The sequence below is a fragment of the Arabidopsis thaliana genome, chromosome 3, assembly GCF_000001735.4.
Source record: "Arabidopsis thaliana chromosome 3, partial sequence".
NCBI lineage: Eukaryota > Viridiplantae > Streptophyta > Magnoliopsida > Brassicales > Brassicaceae > Arabidopsis > Arabidopsis thaliana.
The window spans coordinates 3,620,686-3,639,390 of NC_003074.8; the positions used below are offsets into that span (position 1 = coordinate 3,620,686).

The 18,705-nt window shown below is 37.5% G+C and overlaps 6 protein-coding genes, 1 long non-coding RNA gene and 3 other non-coding genes across 15 annotated transcripts; 3 read left to right on the plus strand and 7 right to left on the minus strand.

The window, feature by feature from the left end:
• Positions 1 to 24: 24 nt before the first annotated feature.
• Positions 25 to 383, plus strand: AT3G02425. Its single transcript, NR_140910.1, has one exon. It is a non-coding gene; the product is annotated as an other RNA (long non-coding RNA).
• On the minus strand, positions 277 to 1,952 carry AT3G11500 (Small nuclear ribonucleoprotein family protein). Of its 2 annotated transcripts, NM_001337934.1 has the most exons (5): positions 1,755 to 1,921; positions 1,597 to 1,619; positions 1,089 to 1,210; positions 920 to 1,000; positions 277 to 439 (listed from the first exon to the last, which is right to left on the minus strand). In NM_001337934.1, exons 1-4 carry the CDS (start codon positions 1,787 to 1,789, stop codon positions 941 to 943), a joined length of 240 nt encoding a protein of 79 aa, NP_001319523.1. In that variant the 5' UTR covers positions 1,790 to 1,921; the 3' UTR covers positions 277 to 439; positions 920 to 940. The 2 variants fall into 2 exon arrangements, with proteins under 2 accessions (NP_001319523.1, NP_187757.1); NM_111983.6 differs by lacking the exon at positions 277 to 439 and having other exon boundaries at positions 648 to 1,000; positions 1,755 to 1,952.
• A 54-nt stretch (positions 1,953 to 2,006) lies between these two features.
• Positions 2,007 to 2,078, minus strand: AT3G11505. Its single transcript has one exon. It is a non-coding gene; the product is annotated as a tRNA-Pro (tRNA).
• Positions 2,079 to 2,762: 684 nt separating this feature from the next.
• On the minus strand, positions 2,763 to 4,276 carry AT3G11510 (Ribosomal protein S11 family protein). Its single transcript, NM_111984.5, has 6 exons — positions 4,179 to 4,276; positions 3,763 to 3,882; positions 3,630 to 3,675; positions 3,447 to 3,532; positions 3,235 to 3,364; positions 2,763 to 3,139 (listed from the first exon to the last, which is right to left on the minus strand). The coding sequence occupies exons 1-6, from the start codon at positions 4,179 to 4,181 to the stop codon at positions 3,072 to 3,074; spliced, it is 453 nt and encodes a 150-aa protein (NP_187758.1). The 5' UTR covers positions 4,182 to 4,276; the 3' UTR covers positions 2,763 to 3,071.
• A 324-nt stretch (positions 4,277 to 4,600) lies between these two features.
• On the minus strand, positions 4,601 to 6,588 carry CYCB1;3 (CYCLIN B1;3). 2 transcript variants are annotated; one of them, NM_111985.5, is made up of 5 exons: positions 6,415 to 6,588; positions 5,883 to 6,253; positions 5,702 to 5,803; positions 5,023 to 5,609; positions 4,601 to 4,934 (listed from the first exon to the last, which is right to left on the minus strand). In NM_111985.5, exons 1-5 carry the CDS (start codon positions 6,452 to 6,454, stop codon positions 4,790 to 4,792), a joined length of 1,245 nt encoding a protein of 414 aa, NP_187759.2. In that variant the 5' UTR covers positions 6,455 to 6,588; the 3' UTR covers positions 4,601 to 4,789. The 2 variants fall into 2 exon arrangements, with proteins under 2 accessions (NP_187759.2, NP_001326714.1); NM_001337935.1 differs by having other exon boundaries at positions 4,601 to 5,609.
• A 749-nt stretch (positions 6,589 to 7,337) lies between these two features.
• AT3G02435 lies at positions 7,338 to 7,414 on the minus strand. Its single transcript, NR_140911.1, has one exon. It is a non-coding gene; the product is annotated as an other RNA (small nucleolar RNA).
• Positions 7,415 to 7,452: 38 nt separating this feature from the next.
• On the minus strand, positions 7,453 to 7,534 carry AT3G02445. Its single transcript, NR_140912.1, has one exon. It is a non-coding gene; the product is annotated as an other RNA (small nucleolar RNA).
• Positions 7,535 to 7,844: 310 nt separating this feature from the next.
• AT3G11530 (Vacuolar protein sorting 55 (VPS55) family protein) lies at positions 7,845 to 9,851 on the minus strand. Of its 3 annotated transcripts, none has more exons than NM_202556.3 (4): positions 9,325 to 9,851; positions 9,168 to 9,219; positions 8,379 to 8,503; positions 7,845 to 8,299 (listed from the first exon to the last, which is right to left on the minus strand). In NM_202556.3, the coding sequence occupies exons 2-4, from the start codon at positions 9,198 to 9,200 to the stop codon at positions 8,116 to 8,118; spliced, it is 342 nt and encodes a 113-aa protein (NP_974285.2). In that variant the 5' UTR covers positions 9,201 to 9,219; positions 9,325 to 9,851; the 3' UTR covers positions 7,845 to 8,115. The 3 variants fall into 3 exon arrangements, with proteins under 3 accessions (NP_974285.2, NP_001325456.1, NP_566391.1); NM_111986.3 differs by having other exon boundaries at positions 7,909 to 8,299; positions 9,621 to 9,798; NM_001337936.1 differs by having other exon boundaries at positions 7,884 to 8,299; positions 8,379 to 9,219.
• Positions 9,852 to 11,201: 1,350 nt separating this feature from the next.
• On the plus strand, positions 11,202 to 17,415 carry SPY (Tetratricopeptide repeat (TPR)-like superfamily protein). Of its 2 annotated transcripts, NM_111987.4 has the most exons (18): positions 11,202 to 11,810; positions 12,131 to 12,552; positions 12,710 to 12,871; positions 12,958 to 13,133; positions 13,239 to 13,314; positions 13,603 to 13,731; positions 13,992 to 14,111; positions 14,194 to 14,262; positions 14,347 to 14,428; positions 14,602 to 14,696; positions 14,777 to 14,841; positions 14,922 to 15,120; positions 15,238 to 15,432; positions 15,527 to 15,621; positions 15,717 to 15,852; positions 15,947 to 16,164; positions 16,240 to 16,367; positions 16,459 to 17,415. In NM_111987.4, the coding sequence occupies exons 2-18, from the start codon at positions 12,157 to 12,159 to the stop codon at positions 16,860 to 16,862; spliced, it is 2,745 nt and encodes a 914-aa protein (NP_187761.1). In that variant the 5' UTR covers positions 11,202 to 11,810; positions 12,131 to 12,156; the 3' UTR covers positions 16,863 to 17,415. The 2 variants fall into 2 exon arrangements, with proteins under 2 accessions (NP_187761.1, NP_974286.1); NM_202557.2 differs by lacking the exons at positions 13,239 to 13,314; positions 13,603 to 13,731; positions 13,992 to 14,111; positions 14,194 to 14,262; positions 14,347 to 14,428 and having other exon boundaries at positions 11,477 to 11,810; positions 12,958 to 13,078; positions 14,617 to 14,696; positions 16,459 to 17,182.
• A 77-nt stretch (positions 17,416 to 17,492) lies between these two features.
• CASP2 (Uncharacterized protein family (UPF0497)) lies at positions 17,493 to 18,663 on the plus strand. Its single transcript, NM_111988.3, has 3 exons — positions 17,493 to 17,851; positions 17,942 to 18,065; positions 18,152 to 18,663. Exons 1-3 carry the CDS (start codon positions 17,577 to 17,579, stop codon positions 18,365 to 18,367), a joined length of 615 nt encoding a protein of 204 aa, NP_187762.1. The 5' UTR covers positions 17,493 to 17,576; the 3' UTR covers positions 18,368 to 18,663.
• The last annotated feature ends 42 nt before the right edge of the window (positions 18,664 to 18,705 follow it).

Sequence of the window (18,705 nt, forward strand, 5' to 3'; positions counted from 1 at the left end):
GTGTTTAAAATTCGTTTACTTGTTATATTAGTTGGAGATCCCCGACCACGAAATGTTAAAAAACACATCAAATTGTATAATGACTTGGACAGAAAATAATTTAGAATTTATAGACAAAACACAAATACCTACTTTTCTACCAAAAAAGGCATTTCAACTCATAGTTTTGTGGTTGATAATACTTGATATGAATGTAAGTTGGAACAAAGCCCACCCCACGTGTGTGCCGACGACGACCCACGTGCCGAACATTCCGTTGTGGTTACATGTTGTTGTTGTTGCTGTTTCATTGGAGATTGATAGATATTGTACCGATTTCATTCATTTTGCCTCACACACAATACTTCGTGGGGCACATGCTTCCTTGATTCCTTCCACTTTCACTTCTCTTATTTCTCCTTTTCTTTCTTTTAGCTTCTTCTTATTCATATAACAACATCTTTAATAGTAACAGAGGAGCCAAACGGCATGATTATGATCTCACTTTGATAAAAAGAGGGCTAAAAAAGGGTTTAAAATACTAATAAAGCAAAAGAAAAACAACCGTTGGAGCTCATTTACCCAAAATTCAGATCCCCACAACAAAAGTATTTTGCTTTCTCTAAGGTTTGGACCATTCAAAATTAGCTTTTTCATTACTACATTGATTTCTCTAACTTGAAATGATTATATAACTTATACCTGACTAACACATATGATAAGAGATTATAACACAAGGACAGTAAGTATCCAAATTTCCTTGTATCCATCAAATCAAGGGTTCAGAAAAATCTATAGGGAACAAACAGGACCGAACAAGGGTAAAATGACATAAGTAGAGGAGCCAAAGAAGAGGAATTCATCAAATAAAATCAAGATTGATTCATGCCGGTACAGAGAGCAAAGTAAGTCAAAGTCTCATATTACAGAAGATGATTACTTGGGGGTGAAAAGTCATAAGCTAAGATCTTCCAACTGGTTCGAGAGCTTCAACAGTAACAATGCTGTTTCCTCTTATCACCTGCATCCAGGAAAAAAGTAGAATGTTTAAACAAAACAAATGACAAGAAGATTCTGTGGGTGAGTTAGAGAGATGGAGAGAAACGTACCACCATCCCAATGTCAGTTTTGTCATCACCATTGACTTCAACAGTGTTATCCACAACAAGATTCATGAACTGATCAAAGCCACGGAGAGTTCCAACAACCATTCTGTTGGCATTAAGCTTAACTACATTGGGGGTAACAACAAAAAAAAGCAGACAAGAACTTCACTTGACCATACCAAGTTACAAAAACATGATAACAAACAAAGTCTAGTAAAATTCTAAATGAACGAGATACAAAACCTAAGAATCCATACAACTCTTAACTTTATGTGACATTGATATATTCTTAACCAAGATTAGCATTGAATCTATATATTGGAATTGTAAACACAAGTTTAATTAGTACACAAAAACACGCAATCCCAAGTAATACATGAACTGAAATGGCATTAATATAGCTCTTAAGTTGAGAAATCGGGTTGCAAGCAATTCTCATCTGAGTAAGAGATTTAGGTTCGACTTAAAGACGCTTTAAAATTGAAAAAGTGGAAGAAGAGATCGAGCTTACTTTGGAGTTTCTTGTCCATGTACCTGCATTACATGAAACAAACGAAGAACAAAATCAGAAACACGAAGAAGTAGGAGCTCTATGAAACCAAAAACTTCAACTAAATGGATACAGAGAAATTAGAAATCAAAAGGAAAAAAGTGGCGAAGAGAACTTACTTCTTGAGATCTGGAGGCTGACCTGATCGACTCATACTTGCAGAATCGGAGAAGACGAAAAACGAGAGCTTAGGGTTTTTCTCAGCTACGAACACTTTACTCGATTGATTCCAGTCTCCAGAGCGAAAGAGAAAGAAAAAAAATGACGTCGGTCTGCAAAACTAGAGTGGTCGAAGCACCGTCGTTTCAAGCCCATTGTTAATGGGTTTGACCGCAAAAAAAGCCTTTCACATGTTTCAAAACATAAAAGTAGGGGTGTTCCGAGAATCGAACTCGGGACCTCTCGCACCCGAAGCGAGAATCATACCACTAGACCAAACACCCGGTGTTACTAATTAGAGATATTTAGTCATTTATATTACTAAATTATTTATAACAATTTATCTTGAATTGTGATTACCCATCCAAAATTATCTGAATTACATGTAGTCAAAAGCCATAAAACTAAAAGAAAGATACCCACTGCATCAATTAATTACCAAACCTTTCTCCTTACTAGGAAATATTGCCTGTGATATGGCTCCTCATAGAGACTAAAGAACATAAAAGAGCATTCTTTAAACATCCATGTTGTTTATGTCTTCGATAACAACCAAGAGCATCAAGAAATGAGGATATGATGAGTTTTAAGTCATTGCAAGAGGCTATAAGTGGGGTCTGATGCTTATAATGCACTAACAGCTCAGGGCTAATAAGAAATATATGATCATAATCTGCTAATCTGTTTTCTTTTTCTTGCAAGAGATGCCATTCAACACAATCTAAGCGATAACATTCTAATCAAGAATTCCAAAAGCCGGACTTGGGATATTTGATGTCTTTATCATACAATCTCTCGTATAGTTGTTAATTGCATTCACCACATGCCACAAATCAACTCTTTTCATTCTTAAAATTGACTTTTTTGGTTGAATAATTGGGCCTCAAAAACAGATTATGACAAGTTAACAACGATCTGGCTTGGTTTGATTTCGGAACCAGCACGACATACTAAAACTTGCATCGGACTTTCTAATCTGATTCTGATGAGCAACCATAGCATTAAATATCTCGATAAAGTATCCATTCGCCAAAGTTAAAAAGAGAGAAAATGTAAAATATCAATAAGCCAACTAACAGTAACACGACGCGATCAGTAACTTAACATTTTTTTTCTCAATACCAAAAACTCCAAATACAAAAAAACACAGCTTATAATGTTCTCAAAGCAACTGGAAAGATAAATTGGAGAGAGACAAAACTAACTTCGAAGTGTACCCAAGAAAATACCCACAGTCTCAAGAGCACATTGCAACGATGATGAGCCTCATCGTGCAATCAGAGTCTTCTTCCTCTTCGTCCACCCTTTCGGCGTGTACTGTCTGTGGGAATCGGAGTCACATCCTCTGCAAAATGCATTCAAGAAAGATTCAGCTTCCAATGAGCAATCATAACAAAACAAAACAAAACAACTTGAGTGAGACTAAGTTTGTGTGTTTACCAATACGACCAATCTTCATGCCAGAACGAGCAAGGGCTCTAAGAGCAGACTGAGCACCAGGACCTGGAGTCTTGGTTTTGTTTCCTCCAGTAGCACGGAGCTTCACGTGCATGGCAGTGATGCCAAGCTCCTGTCACATAAACCATTATAGATTATCATCCAGAACCTCAAAGTCAATTAAAAAAAGGCATGGACATCGAATCATTTCAGACCTTGCATCTTTGAGCAACATCTTGAGCTGCAAGCATAGCAGCATAAGGAGAGGACTCATCACGGTCAGCCTTCACCTTCATGCCACCTGCAAAAGGTCACATAATCATTATATTTCTCGAAATATAAATGAATTTTACACTAACATAAACACAGGTAATAAAATTCACTACTAGGAAACATACCGGTGATGCGGACGAGAGTTTCTCTACCGGAGAGATCAGTCACATGCTGCAAAATATTGAAAGCAATGTCATAAACGCATTACACAGAAGGTTATATTACACAAACGCTAAGAATAAATGAGAAAAAACTTACAATGAAAGTGTCATTGAAAGATGCAAAGATGTGAACAACACCAAAAACTTGCTCTCCTTCACGAACAGAAGGTCCAAGAGTCACAGTCTCAACCTTTGGCTCCTTAGTTTTTCTCTTCGACTATTATATACAGAGAGAACAAAACACATTTGAGAAACAAATTGTTCACTGGTATTTAACCATAATTACATACCATCAGCTCAATATCAATACATGGAGATTAATCAGACAACCCCTAAACTATGAATCAGACAAGCCAAGATCAATAAGTCAATTTTGCATAGCTGAAACAAACGTATAAGTATGGAACATCGGAAACTAGCAGGACTAAGTGAAATCGCAGATCTCAATTTCCTAACAGACTAACGAAAACCAAATGATCTGGCACAGAAAAATGTTGGAGAGAAAGAGCTTACCATCTTCAACAATGGATCAGAGAAGAGACGAAACGATAAGTGTTTTTAGATTCTGCTCAGTGTAAACAAGAAGGACACTCACGGCGCTACAAATGCACGTTATATATTAGGGTTACATCGGAGTACCTCTATGAATTGACGTAAATACCCTCATCACTTTCATTACCCATTACGTCGTCGTTTGGTGTTTTTTTTTCTTAAACATTACGTCGTCGTTCGATTATTACTATTAGTCTTGTTAATTTTCTTGATTTTTTTTTGACAAGTAACAAAATTCACCAGATTTCTTATTGGAAATTATTATTTGACAAATGTGAACAACTTCACCTTGATCGTACCATCGTACTTGGTCTTATGAAGAACAAAGAAGTTTTCAAGTTATAACAGATAACTATGTAATTTGAATTTGACTCCATAGTTAAAGAATATGATGGGAAAAAGGACCAAAACGATTCTGATTATAGAAGAGAAGAAGAATTTCATTATAATACTTTTGAATTCATACGGAAACATCATTTCTCAACAAGAACCAATACCTTTACATATAAAACGATAAAAGATAGAGAATCTAAAATGCAGAGTTTGCAAGAGAGCCATCTTTCAAGCCTTGTTCATGGAGCAGATGACATAAGAGACTTGGCTGGTGAAATCAGAGCAACAGCACCTCTTCCAAGTTTCGAATACTTCTTCAACACACCACGTAGCTTGCTCTCCCCCGCTTTCGAGTGAATGAAAGCTAAAAGCTTTGAGCAATCCCTGATTACACACAGAAACGCACATAGAGAATTAATATACAAACAATATGATCACAAACTTGCTAGTGTAAAGAATTAAGAAGACTAACATGAGCTGAGATTCGGAGTAGCCTGTGTGGAATTTCAGTGTATCAGTCCAAGTAGGAGTCTTGTTCAAGCAACACCTTGCTGTGTAGACCGCTGATGCAGCAAGCATGGAAGGACAGAACATTAAACTGTCGTGATGCATCAAACCCAACTCAGCTAGAAAGTGAACCAAGTTCTCCAGTTTCTGGTCAGAACCCGAGGCTTTAATAAACCTCACAAGGAACACATACTGTGTTGGAACTGTCAAGTACCATTCAAGATTCCCCAAAATGGTTTTCTCCATCACTAGAATCTGTCTGCTGTTGTAGGAGTTATCAGTCACATATACCAAATCATTGACCTGAGGAGGCCAGATTTCTTCGTACTTCGAAGCTATAAGCAAAGCACTAACACCTACAAGCTGTAGTTCTCTTCTAGGCACAGTCTTCAGAGAAAGAAAACGATCAATTATGTTGACAGTGAGGTAAAGAGTCTCAGGGGAGAGATCAAACTTGACATGAACTTCTACAAGCCAATCAATAAGGATTGATCTCATCTTCTCATCAATCTCAGGTTGTGTATGCATATACATCTGAGGTTTGCTCTCATTCTGCAACAAAGAACAAAACAACAAACTTAAAGAAGACATTCACATAACTTATCCATAAGCATAAACAAAAGAAGGTTTCACTGTAAGTGTACCACAACTTCTTTGTAGAAAATGTACATATCCTCAACGTATTCCACAGCAGCAAGATCATTTTCTTTGTCGACATAATCAATATCCAAAGTCTTAGAAGCAGCCTAAGTGTGTACACCAATCACAAAACCAAATAATCAGAACTTTGCACATTATGCTTTCAATGTTGAACAAAGAATCTACCTTGCTTCGAGCATCAAGAACCGAAGAGTATGTCACTTTCTTCTTGTTCTCTTTAGCTTTAGCAACCTCGTTTGTATCAGGACTTATCACAATCACTTCGATTGGTTTTGACGGCTCACGCTTATCACCTCTTGCTTTCTTTTGAACCGCTCTTACAACTTCTTGTTTCTTAGTAACTCCATCAAGAATCGGAGCCTTTTTGTTAGCGGCGGCTGCAACTTGTGCGTTTTCTAGCAACTGAGCACGAAAGTTACGAGTAATGGGGCGGTTAAGCTTTCCTCCTTCGACTCCAATAAGAGAATCGACGTTTCCAATGTCGCCAAGAGCACGACGATTCTTTGCTGCTGCGTTTTTGAGGTCGATGGGATCACCTGATAAATTTTAACAAAAAGCAACCTATCAAGATTTGGATCCTTGGAAAACAGATTTGTAAGCAATCTTTGATAACATCTAAATAAAAGGATTCATAGATGAGAGTTTTTATGCAGATCCTAGAGTTAAAACAAAGATTCATCAGAGGGGAGAAACAAACCTCTAACTGGTTGAGGATGAACAACTGGTCCTGTCGCCATGATTTCTGGTGTTTTCAAACTCTCTGATTACTCCAAGATAAGGGGTTTCTAGATGAGAAGAAGGATGATTGAGATTTGAGAGAGAGCGCTTAAGGGATAGAGAAGAGAGGAGGAGCCATTAAAAGCATAATCGCAACGGTCAAATTATTAGCGGGATTAGACTTCTAGCCGTTGGATGATGAACTTTAAATCTAACGGTGGATAAGGAGGTTTTGTCTTATAGGATTGTGAAGATTCACGCCTTTCACACACTTAATGACAAGGTCCGAGTTTTAATTACTGGTTTATTTCTTCCCATTAGTGACAAGTTTGGAGTTTGATTTCTTCCTATAATTGGTTTTCTTTTCTTTTTTAAGGGAGTCAAAGCAACGTTTAAATATTGTTATCACCTTATTAGCACACCACAGTTCATGTAAACGATTAAAGATTGGTCGTTCGTTTTTTGTTTGAATTTATATTTTATATGAACCACCTTACAAGAAAGGTAGCATTCTCACTTTATTAATATACCATTGTTGTAAGATAGTGCTTTTTATCCAATGAACATGGGTCTCTTAATTAAATCACAAGGCCACAAAATTACTTAATGCAATTTAGTAAACTTCGAAATAAATAACTCTATGCTTAATCTTGAGGTTACATAGCAATTTGCAAGTCACATCATTACAAAAGGGATAAACATCATATATCAACGCAAACTCCAAACAGATAAACAATCAAACTGTTTTTCAATGGCGTAACTACAATATGAATAAGTAAAATAATTATGTAACACTCTATAAAAGTTAACTCATCATTATCAAACATTTCGCAGACAATAAAACAATATCGAGTTAAAACCACATAAAGGAGATATATTGGATTGAACATAGAGAAATGGGAGATGTCAGATAAATTGCCAAATAGAGTTTTTGAGGTCATGATGAAACCATTCGCACATCTAATTGAATCATCATCCATTTACCATTCCTCCAAATTACAGAAAAAAGAGTTGACGGCGAAGTCAGATTATAAAATGCCAAATAAAGTTTTTGAGCTCATGATGAAACCATTCGCACATCTAATTGAATCATCATCCCTCGCCGTTTTTCACTTCAAAGAAACAACCAACGTAACAAAATTAAACGATCGTGCAGTCTGAAAAACAATTCCTCAGATTACAAGAAACGATGCTGCAGATTATAAAAAACACAAAAAAAAAAAACTAAATTGCAGAACAACCAACCCTAGACGATGACGGCTAATAATAATCGCAAGGATATATATATGAAAGGGGTCTCTTTTAAAATTACGCTTCTACCCTTATGAAGTTCATGGGCTTTTATTATCTGAAGGGCCTTCGGACATTATTTCATGACCACGTGTTACAGTTGAACCGTTCTTTGTTAATCTCTCGAAGCTAATCTAGGGATTAGGGAACATTCACAATGATGAATTAAACTTTTTCCTAAACATGCGAAACAAAATATTTTGGCACTTAGTTTCAGGAAAAGATTCACAGTGATGAATAAAACTTTTTACAAACATTGAGTGATACAAAGCTTTACAAAAAGAGGGAGAAGAACACAACTTTCTTAACCACTCATAGTAACCTCATCTTTTCTTCACACTCTCTTTCTCATACGAATCCAATTAGTAATTCACGAGCAGCAACATCTACGTTACCAGTCATCATCGAGACTAGCCCGGTGAAAACACATGACAGTGCAAATGAATATGAAGAATGATGTGAACTCTATGAGCATTGCACCTGTCTCGATCATCTGTGCGTGCCTTAAGATGATTGGGATAGCAAGGCTTCCCACGGTCGATGCTCCGGTCAAGAACTTCGCTGCGTCTATCCACCTGCGTTTTATGGACGAGCCAATTTGGTAATCGATCTTTCGTTTAACTCAAAGAAGCAATAAAGTCTCTAGTAACTAACCCTCCACCGTCCCGACTAATAAGGAATTGGGTTGAGCCTCCTCCAAAGAACATACAAGGCATAGGCACCACTACATACATGAGTGCTGATAGCATTGGCCACCAGTTACCATATATCGCGCATGCCTGACCATTATGAACAAATAGTTATCACTATATCTCCCAGATGACTATAACACGTGTTACTCATTGCATGGTATAACCAGGTATACCAAAGGAAATCACAAAATATGGGAAACGTATCAGATTTGTAAATCAGATGATCCTTTCTTCTTCTAATCGAAGTGCAAAAAAAAAAAAAAACTATACCTATACAAGGACCTGATATAAGCTGAGGAGAGAAGATGCTTGAGTTTATAGAAGTTGTTCAGAAAGTCTAAGTCAATTAACAAGTTAGACATTGAGGTCGGCTAAGGACCCCAGCTTACCATATGCTCCGGTCAAATAGTGTTGTAAGGATAAGAATTCTAAGTGTAATTTTGGTTTTTGGGATCCAGAGATCGCTAGTCAACATACTACAAGAGAGTAAAGCTCAAAACTTCAAATATGAAAGAAGGTTTGAATGTAACAAACTTTACTTCACAGAGTATCTCTCCCAGTAAAACGGGCCAAAAGACTCACAACTCTGTTTGCTACATCAACAAGGGTACAAAAGGAGACCAGTATACTCAGCTCACAACCTAACAGCAGAACTAGCTAACCATCTCTTGCAGGATTTAAAGCTACTAAGTCATGATCTTATGATCAAGCTTCAAGGGTTATAAGCAGATAGCTATATTCAGAAACGTACCAGGATCTGTAGGAGGATACTAGATGAAAACATGAAAGCAAGTCCAGCAAGTCTGTGCAATCAAGAAAAATAAAATCTGTAAGATCACGACACACGAGAATACACTGGCAGATGTAACAACAAGGGTAATTAAAGAGCATCAAGTCTTAGAACTTACACTGTACCAAGAAAGCAATTTGAGCATTCCAGAAGAAATCAGCATCGGAAAAAATTTAGAAAAGAGCAAACAATGAGTGAGTTTGAACAATGCAAAACCCAGAAACCCTAGCTCACAAAATTAAACAATTCACGAAGCACAAAATAACTATAATCTGAGTAAATCAATACCAATCTCTAATACGTATGGAATATATGAACATAGAGCAAGGGAGAAAAGTAAAAGGGGAAAATCGACTTGAATCTGATTCGATTCCGTCGGGAAATGATACAGTTGGAAGATAGGTGATTGATTACCTTCGATGGTCATCGCCATGTCGGCGAATGAAAATGTTCTGATTACCGGAGATCGAGTCTTGAATGATCGCCGGTGACGATAAAAGAGAAGGTGATGATTTCGTTGTTCCCCTTAGAGAGATACAGAAGGAGAGAGCCCAGAGAGGAGTCGCGATTTGAGAGCAAAATGAAAATTAGTGACCGGTCAAAATTGGTTTTCTCACCGTTCATCGATTTCATCTTTTTGGTTTGGTTGGTTTATTTTGGTTATAATTGGTTTCCAGGATTGTGGTTTTGATAATACAGCTAGTAGTCGATTTTAAAATATCACAAACTAAATGACATGAAAAAAAAATTACGATCAAAATTTGGGTTGCAAGGACCACATAAAACTCATTCCTAAATCATACGTAATAAAAATGATTTTATAACTGAAATTTTTAACCAAAGTTCATACCAATCATCAAAATATGTGAAATGCTAAATATTTTTTTCTTTTCATTTTTTGTTATTTAAATGCAATCAACTATGATTGAAACTGCATCAACGAAAAAGTATTATTAAACTATTAAGCAACCATAAGTTGAGTTGATTCGTTTCCATAATTTTAGTTAGAGTACGTAAATCTCCATCATAATACACTATCTATGCTATCATTGTTTGTTTTTTTTTTCTTTTTTTTGCTAAGAATGTAAATATCATTAGAAATGAAATGTTTGGTATTACAAGAGACGTATTACCTAAATTAAATTAACCTTGGCAAAAAGAAATAAAAACAAGGTTAAGATAAAGAGTAGTTAATCAGGAGAGATTAATGGATCCAAAGTAGCATAAGTTGTTTCCAATGCTTTCTATGTCTTCGAGAAGTAATGGTATTGCGCACCTCACGATCTATGCTATCATGGTTGGTGCGTTTATGACATGCTGCTGCTGGTGACGATTCAAAAGTGTTTATCAGTTGTTCATTATGATGCCATTGTGATGTACCATTACTAATTTCTTACTTAAATAAGGTGTTGTTTTTTGTTTTGCTCCAAATAATAAGGTGTTGTTTAAAAGGGGCTCTTTCGTTTTGGAGTAAAAGTCTCTCTGAGTAGCTGTATATTATTTAAGTAGCATAGTCCAATTATTTGACAATGAAAAAAAGTGTATAGTCCAATGAATACCAAATGAATTGACGTCACCACTAGTTGAGACCTGAGACAAGCAAGTGATCGTTAAATCAAGGAGAACGCAAGTGGACGAGGCCGACATGATCCTAACTATTGGACTCCCACTTGTGAAACTTACTTGATCCATTTCCCACTTCATAATTTCGTAAAAAAATTAAGACAATGAGAATGAATTTATTTATTTATTTTTCGGTAGAACAATGATTTTTATTTTGTCCAAATAAAACAATCGTGAAAAATTATGTTTTGGACATTATCAACTTTGTGAGTAAAACAAATTTTGTAGTTTCTTTTAACCAATATTTTCGAAGTCAACTTTTTTCTACGTGTGAGTGTATTGAGTAAATGATAGATATGTCAATAATAACATAACTCATCAATCAATCTGGCTTCAATAGAACTAGAGAAGTTATAACGTTTTTTTTTTTTTAGACAAGAGGGTTTTATAACTCTAGACTAGTTTCATAGTCCATGAAAAAAACATCAAATCTCCTAAATGGCTGGACATAATTCAGATGATTTTGTATGAAATAAAACATAAAACATATATTTTCTTGCATATCTGGAGATTTTTGTTTCTTTATTACAATGACTAATTAATTTACCTTGTTCCTTTTTATTTTTGCAAAATGATTACTGTTATCTATTTTGTCCGTTTCTAATAAAATAAAATAACAATCTGAGCTGTGGAAAGAAAAAAAAAGGAAAAGCGAGGAGAGCTAATCTGAGTCGTTGCCTCTGTCCACTGGCTCGGACCGACCTCGTACCTCTTTCATTTGTCCTCGAGCTTATAATAGAGGCTACGCCGTCGCCGCCACCTCCGCTCCATCCATTCACGGCCAAGCGACGACTCCACCGCTTAGGCTTGGCGTCTGAGGTATACTGATCAACGCTTTCTGTTTTCGGAGGAGCGAGGCGGAGATCAGCTTCTCTTATGTCTACTCAAACATATCATTCTTCTTTAGCCACTCGATTTCTTCTCTAGCGGCTCCAGAGGTTTCGTCGCTACAGAGTCAAGTTCCTCTTTTCAGGTTTTGTGGTAAGTAATCGTTAAACCCTAAGTATCGGACCTTGTTGTTTAATCTGTTCGTGTTTACTCTCAATTACATATGCATTCTTCTGCTTAATCGTTTCTTTTAGTTTAATTTCTAGGGTTTACATCCCAAAGGTCTGATCTTTTTGCATATTTGTGTGAATCTTAGTTTTTTTTTTTTTTTTTGGAATTGAATGTGATGAGTTGGGTTTGATACTGTTAAAGATCAAATCTTTAGCTTCGTTGAAGCTTCATATTTATGTCAACAATGCAAGGTTTATTTTTCTTCCACCTTTGATTTGATATTTATAATTGTTTCTTTGAAGGTGAACAAGATTTTAGTTACAAAAAAATGGTGGGACTGGAAGATGATACTGAGAGAGAGAGGTCACCAGTCGTAGAGAATGGTTTTTCCAATGGGTCTCGGTCTTCTTCTTCTAGCGCAGGTGTTTTGTCTCCATCACGAAAGGTCACTCAGGGGAACGATACACTTTCTTATGCCAATATTCTTCGGGCAAGAAACAAGTTTGCTGATGCGCTTGCTCTCTATGAGGCTATGCTGGAGAAAGATAGCAAGAATGTTGAAGCTCACATTGGAAAAGGGATATGCTTGCAGACGCAGAACAAAGGGAATCTAGCTTTCGATTGTTTTTCTGAAGCGATCAGGTTGGATCCGCATAATGCTTGTGCCCTTACACACTGTGGTATACTTCATAAAGAAGAAGGACGCCTCGTAGAAGCTGCTGAGGTGCAACATTACATTACCTTCTATCTGTGATGATTTGCATTAGAGGGTGCTGCATTAGTTAGACCATTGAACTTGTTAAATTGGTGATATGCAATTATGCATTAGGTTTTTTGCTAGGTAATCAGTTTCTAACGATTAATCATCATATTTTGCACAGTCCTACCAGAAAGCATTGATGGCAGATGCATCATACAAGCCAGCAGCAGAGTGTTTAGCCATTGTTTTGACCGACCTTGGAACTAGCCTGAAGCTGGCTGGGAATACTCAGGAAGGAATTCAAAAGTATTACGAAGCCCTTAAGATTGACCCACACTATGCTGTAATTTTCTGTTCCTCTACCATTTCACACTCTTGGTACCATTTAACTGATTCTCTAATTCAGTATGTTATAATATATTTATGCAGCCTGCATATTACAACTTAGGTGTTGTATACTCCGAAATGATGCAATATGACAATGCCTTGAGCTGCTACGAGAAGGCTGCACTTGAGAGGCCTATGTATGCTGAAGCATATTGTAACATGGGTGTCATTTATAAGAACCGTGGTGACTTGGAGATGGCAATCACTTGTTATGAGAGGTAGCATATCTGTTAATTCATCTCTAACTGTTGACTGGTTTCTTGCTACTTTGTTGAACGTGCAAGTAAGGCGCTGATTTTTTTCTCTTCTTCTTCTGCCTTTAGATGTCTAGCTGTGTCTCCAAACTTTGAGATTGCGAAGAACAATATGGCCATAGCTCTGACAGATTTAGGAACAAAGGTAAGAATCCTTAAATTTTATCACAATTTATAACTCAAGTATACTTTTTGTAAGGGGCGCCTTCTGGAAAATTCGTTATAAAACTTCGTTTTGTTTAGCTCCCCTTTGTGCTGTGTGTGCTTTGTACTTATGTCACGGCAATGGCATTGGAATCTGTTTATGTTCTTTACTAGTGAACTTTTGCGCTGAATAATTTTGATTTGCAGTTTCTTAATCCTTCTTTTCCATTGGCGAGAAGCTGTTCAGCTGTGAGTACATCTGACTTGTCAAATGTCAATGATATTTCAGGTTAAACTTGAAGGCGATGTAACCCAAGGAGTGGCATATTACAAGAAGGCTCTCTATTATAACTGGCACTATGCAGATGCTATGTACAATCTTGGGGTGGCTTATGGAGAAATGCTAAAGTTCGACATGGTATTTAATTTGTGATTTGTTCATTTCTGTAAGTCAGTAATGGTGTGGTTGTTATCGCGTGTTTATCCTTTCCTCGCCACTTTACTCGCTTGATAAAATGATATATATCTTGACTAGTTTATCTACCTAGATTTTTATCCTTCTCCACATGTTCTCGTAATTAATCCAAAACTCTGTATGTAGATCTCTATATTATAATGGAATTGTAGAGCCAAAGAATGAAATATGTCTGTGGTCATGATTGCATTCTCAATGTGCAGGCGATTGTCTTCTATGAGCTTGCTTTCCACTTTAATCCACATTGTGCTGAGGCTTGCAACAATTTGGGAGTACTTTACAAAGACCGTGACAACCTTGATAAAGCTGTGGAGTGTTATCAGGTAATATTTTTGCAGATATCTGTAGCGTTTCATGAGAATTTCATTGTGTTTGGTGGCTTATTATATCTCCCAACCTATGTAGATGGCTCTATCAATCAAACCAAATTTTGCACAGTCGCTTAATAACCTTGGTGTCGTCTATACAGTCCAGGTTTGATATATATTAAGGGCGGCTTAATGTTTTCTTAATTGAATCTCCTAAGTCGATAGAATGCCAATTCCTCTGATATTACAGGGGAAAATGGATGCTGCTGCCAGCATGATTGAGAAGGCTATACTTGCTAATCCCACATATGCAGAAGCTTTTAACAACCTAGGTCTGTTTTCTCATCTTCTGTTCTTTACGAGCTTCCTCACGTGTTACAACTGCTTAGAAACTATATTCCTTTGAAATTTAGATTTTATGTTTGTCCTTTTGTTTCTACCTCCCTGGCGCTAAGAGTCTTGTAGTGTCTGTGATAACCAGTTTCATGGTGCGATTCAAATGTAGGTGTTCTTTACAGAGATGCTGGAAATATAACTATGGCTATCGATGCTTATGAGGAATGCCTTAAGATAGATCCAGATTCTCGCAATGCTGGCCAGGTATCTATACTTTAGCGTGGTCTTCTTGTTATGAGGTTGAAAGATATATGTGTTTAAAACCTTCTTGTCCCCTTTTGTAGAACCGATTGCTTGCCATGAATTACATAAATGAAGGACTCGATGACAAACTATTTGAGGCTCACAGGTAAGCACATATATTATTAATGTAGATTTGTATTATGTTGCTTTTATGGGTCTTACAGTGAAAAAATCTTCTGAACACAGAGACTGGGGTTGGCGCTTCACAAGATTACACCCTCAATACACTTCATGGGATAATCTGAAAGATCCAGAGCGACCTATCACCATTGGATATATCTCACCAGATTTCTTCACTCATTCAGTATCTTATTTCATTGAAGCTCCCCTTACGCATCATGATTATACAAAGTACAAAGTGGTGGTTTATTCAGCGGTAGTTAAGGTAGGATTTTTACCTATATAACTTATATAGATACATTTTCCCTCTAAGCAATTCATTTCCTGGTTCTCGTGGCATTTTTCCCTTTTGAGCAATCATTGGTCTCTCATGGCTTTGCAGGCAGATGCAAAAACATACAGGTTTAGGGATAAAGTGTTGAAGAAAGGTGGAGTTTGGAAGGATATATACGGGATAGATGAGAAAAAGATAGCAAGTATGGTCAGAGAGGACAAAATCGACATTTTGGTAGAACTCACTGGTCATACGGCAAACAACAAGTTGGGAACAATGGCCTGCAGACCAGCACCGGTTCAGGTGAGAGGATATATTAAACCTATCTCATTTTGTTGTTTCGGGTTTTGCCTTTGACTTTCCATTTCAAGTGTACTTATATTGGCTAAGATACCAGGTTACTTGGATCGGCTATCCAAATACTACGGGTTTGCCCACTGTTGATTACAGAATTACAGATTCGTTGGCTGATCCACCAGATACCAAACAAAAGTACGTTTTGGTTCAAGATGCAATTTTGGGTTTCGGAAGTGCTCCAAATAAAAATCTTAATTTTTATTTATTTATTTTGTGATATTTGATTGCAGGCAGGTCGAGGAGCTGGTTAGGCTTCCGGACTGTTTTCTTTGTTATACACCTTCCCCAGAGGCTGGTCCTGTTTGTCCAACACCTGCGCTTTCTAATGGCTTTGTCACATTTGGTAGTTTCAACAACCTCGCAAAGGTTAAAAAATTTGTGTCCTTGGATTATGCACACCAATCTCCCCTAGTATCTCTTTCAATGTTTTGACAGGTTTATCTCTGTTTGTGCAAATCAGATAACTCCTAAGGTGCTGCAAGTGTGGGCTAGGATACTGTGTGCAGTTCCCAATTCTCGTCTAGTGGTAAAATGCAAACCTTTCTGCTGCGATAGCATTAGGCAGAGGTTTCTCACCACGCTGGAGCAGCTTGGGTTAGAATCAAAGCGTGTTGATCTCTTGCCTTTGATTCTTTTCAATCACGACCATATGCAAGCCTATTCCTTGATGGATATTAGGTAAGATTTGACACATAGTGCTCTGTAAAACACCGAGGCTTATAGATTCACATATTTAATTTACATTTATTGCAGTTTGGACACATTCCCTTATGCTGGAACTACCACTACCTGTGAGTCTCTCTACATGGGAGTTCCATGTGTTACAATGGCTGGCTCAGTACATGCTCATAATGTTGGTGTCAGTCTTCTCACTAAAGTTGGTAAGCTCTTAGCAAAATTTTTTTTTTTTTTTTTGCAAAAATTGTTGTTAGTCGGACATCTTTTAGCTAATTCAGCCATTTCTTGATTCAGGATTAGGACACCTGGTTGCCAAAAATGAGGATGAGTATGTTCAGCTATCTGTTGATCTAGCCTCTGATGTCACAGCTCTTTCTAAATTGAGAATGAGTCTCCGGGATCTAATGGCTGGATCTCCTGTTTGTAATGGTCCTTCCTTTGCTGTTGGTCTTGAATCCGCATATCGGAATATGTGGAAAAAGTACTGCAAAGGTGAAGTGCCGTCCTTAAGGCGAATGGAAATGCTGCAAAAAGAGGTCCATGATGATCCCTTAATCTCAAAAGACTTGGGACCATCAAGAGTCAGCGTTACTGGAGAAGCCACTCCGTCTCTCAAGGCCAATGGTTCTGCTCCTGTACCTTCCTCTTTACCAACCCAATCCCCGCAGCTCTCAAAGAGAATGGACTCCACTAGCTAGATAACCAGCAAATCGAGCTGCTGCGAAATGCCGGCAGAGAGTCTTGACCCATCTGGAAAAGGTGTGAAAGAAAGAGTCGATGAGCTTTTCCTGCTATTTACTTCCAAGACAATAGGAACTAGACTTTAGATTACTGCTTGTGTAGTAAAAAGAATAGTAAAACCAGCTCTTTCTTTTGTTGTATCTCTTTCTACTCTTAGTTTAGCTTTACATGATTCTTGGGAAGTCGTTAGGTGGTAGTGGATTTGGAGTTTTTCTTCTCATTTGAGAGATCAAGTTGTTGTGTATCGATTAGGGTTTTAAGGCTTTTTAGGATGTTTTCATGTGTTGGATTTTGACTCATATGATAGTAAATATAGTTATAGAAAGCTTTTCGGTGCCTTTACCTATTTCATAATATAATTATCTAAAACTCCTGCTTAAGCTTAATCCCATAGGTGAGACCCAATGAAAGACTTTTGACTTGTATGATTATGTTGCCAACTCCATATCTCTCTTTAATTAATTAATATGGAGAGAGTAAAAAGGCAAGCAACTAACTACTCTTCAATTCAACACTTCTTCTGCTCCATTGCTTCCACCAGAACCCTAAAGACCTTATAAAACCCAATCCCAAATCCCTTTGCTCATTCACCACCAAAGCATCCAACTTTCTTTGCTTCCTCTTTCAAAGCAACACAAAATATTAAATCTCAAGAAACAAAGTAAAGAAAAATGAAGAACGAATCTACCTTCATTGATGTCCCTGCAGAATCCAGCTCAGCCATGAAAGGCAAAGCTCCTCTAATCGGTGTAGCAAGAGACCACACTACTAGTGGCTCAGGTGGATACAACAGAGGACTCGCCATCTTTGACTTCCTCCTCCGTTTAGCTGCCATTGTTGCAGCTTTAGCTGCTGCCGCCACGATGGGAACAAGCGACGAGACTCTTCCCTTCTTCACACAGTTCTTACAGTTCGAAGCTAGCTACGACGATCTACCAACTTTCCAGTACGACTCATAGATGCTTGATTGATCAAACAGATGCTTGTGTTTTTCTTGAGAAACACGTCACCTAATTAGGTCATATTTTTTCTTCAGGTTCTTTGTGATTGCCATGGCCCTTGTAGGAGGATATCTCGTTCTGTCTCTTCCAATCTCCGTCGTCACAATCCTTCGCCCTCTCGCCACCGCCCCAAGACTCCTCTTGCTCGTTCTTGACACTGTATACACTCAAAACTCTTCAAATTATATTGCTTTAAAATAAAACTTTAGTATCAAGTAAAATACTAAGAATTGTGTTGGGAACAGGGGGTCCTGGCGTTGAACACGGCGGCTGCATCATCGGCGGCAGCAATATCATATCTAGCACACAGTGGTAACCAGAACACGAACTGGCTCCCCATTTGCCAACAGTTTGGAGACTTCTGTCAAAAATCCAGCGGAGCTGTTGTCTCTGCCTTTGTCTCCGTCGTATTCTTCACCATCCTCGTTGTCATCTCCGGCGTCGCTCTGAAAAGACACTAATCAAAACCTTATATGTGTGTTCATCATTATTGTAAAATTTATGTCACCATTGTGTAATTATTACTCATCCATGGCCTTGTGAATTGTGTTGTATTAATCTTTTTAAAAAGGAAAATGAAAGTGTGATTGTAGCTCTGCTTTTCTGGAAAAAAATTGAAATGAGTTTCTCAATTTTTTGTCCACCAAAGCCTATGAGATTATAAATGTCTCCTATATTTGTCTCTACGAAAATACCCGGTAATGATAATGTTACAGTGAGTAGCAGAGAAATATCTTACGTGGTGTTATCTTAGTGGACGTTCACGGAGTTGTCGTTGGTCATAATGTTTCTGTCTTCC

Coding starts and splice junctions, on each gene's coding strand:
- SPY (NM_111987.4), top strand. CDS start 12,157: ATGGTGGGACTGGAAGATGATACTGAGAGAGAGAGGTCACCAGTCGTA. Junction 13,134..13,238: donor GCAATCACTTGTTATGAGAG/GTAGCATATCTG, acceptor TTCTGCCTTTAG/ATGTCTAGCTGTGTCTCCAA. Junction 16,165..16,239: donor TATTCCTTGATGGATATTAG/GTAAGATTTGAC, acceptor CATTTATTGCAG/TTTGGACACATTCCCTTATG.
- CASP2 (NM_111988.3), top strand. CDS start 17,577: ATGAAGAACGAATCTACCTTCATTGATGTCCCTGCAGAATCCAGCTCA. Junction 17,852..17,941: donor GACGATCTACCAACTTTCCA/GTACGACTCATA, acceptor TTTTTTCTTCAG/GTTCTTTGTGATTGCCATGG. Junction 18,066..18,151: donor TCTTGCTCGTTCTTGACACT/GTATACACTCAA, acceptor TGTTGGGAACAG/GGGGTCCTGGCGTTGAACAC.
- AT3G11510 (NM_111984.5), bottom strand. Junction 3,676..3,762: donor CTTTCAATGACACTTTCATT/GTAAGTTTTTTC, acceptor AATATTTTGCAG/CATGTGACTGATCTCTCCGG. Junction 3,365..3,446: donor ATGTTGCTCAAAGATGCAAG/GTCTGAAATGAT, acceptor TTTATGTGACAG/GAGCTTGGCATCACTGCCAT.
- AT3G11500 (NM_001337934.1), bottom strand. CDS start 1,789: ATGAGTCGATCAGGTCAGCCTCCAGATCTCAAGAA. Junction 1,211..1,596: donor CATGGACAAGAAACTCCAAA/GTAAGCTCGATC, acceptor CCCCCAATGTAG/TTAAGCTTAATGCCAACAGA. Junction 1,001..1,088: donor AAACTGACATTGGGATGGTG/GTACGTTTCTCT, acceptor TCCTGGATGCAG/GTGATAAGAGGAAACAGCAT.
- AT3G11530 (NM_202556.3), bottom strand. CDS start 9,200: ATGTTTTCATCTAGTATCCTCCTACAGATCCTG. Junction 8,504..9,167: donor GTATCCTCCTACAGATCCTG/GTACGTTTCTGA, acceptor CATAATGGTCAG/GCATGCGCGATATATGGTAA. Junction 8,300..8,378: donor ATTAGTCGGGACGGTGGAGG/GTTAGTTACTAG, acceptor CATAAAACGCAG/GTGGATAGACGCAGCGAAGT.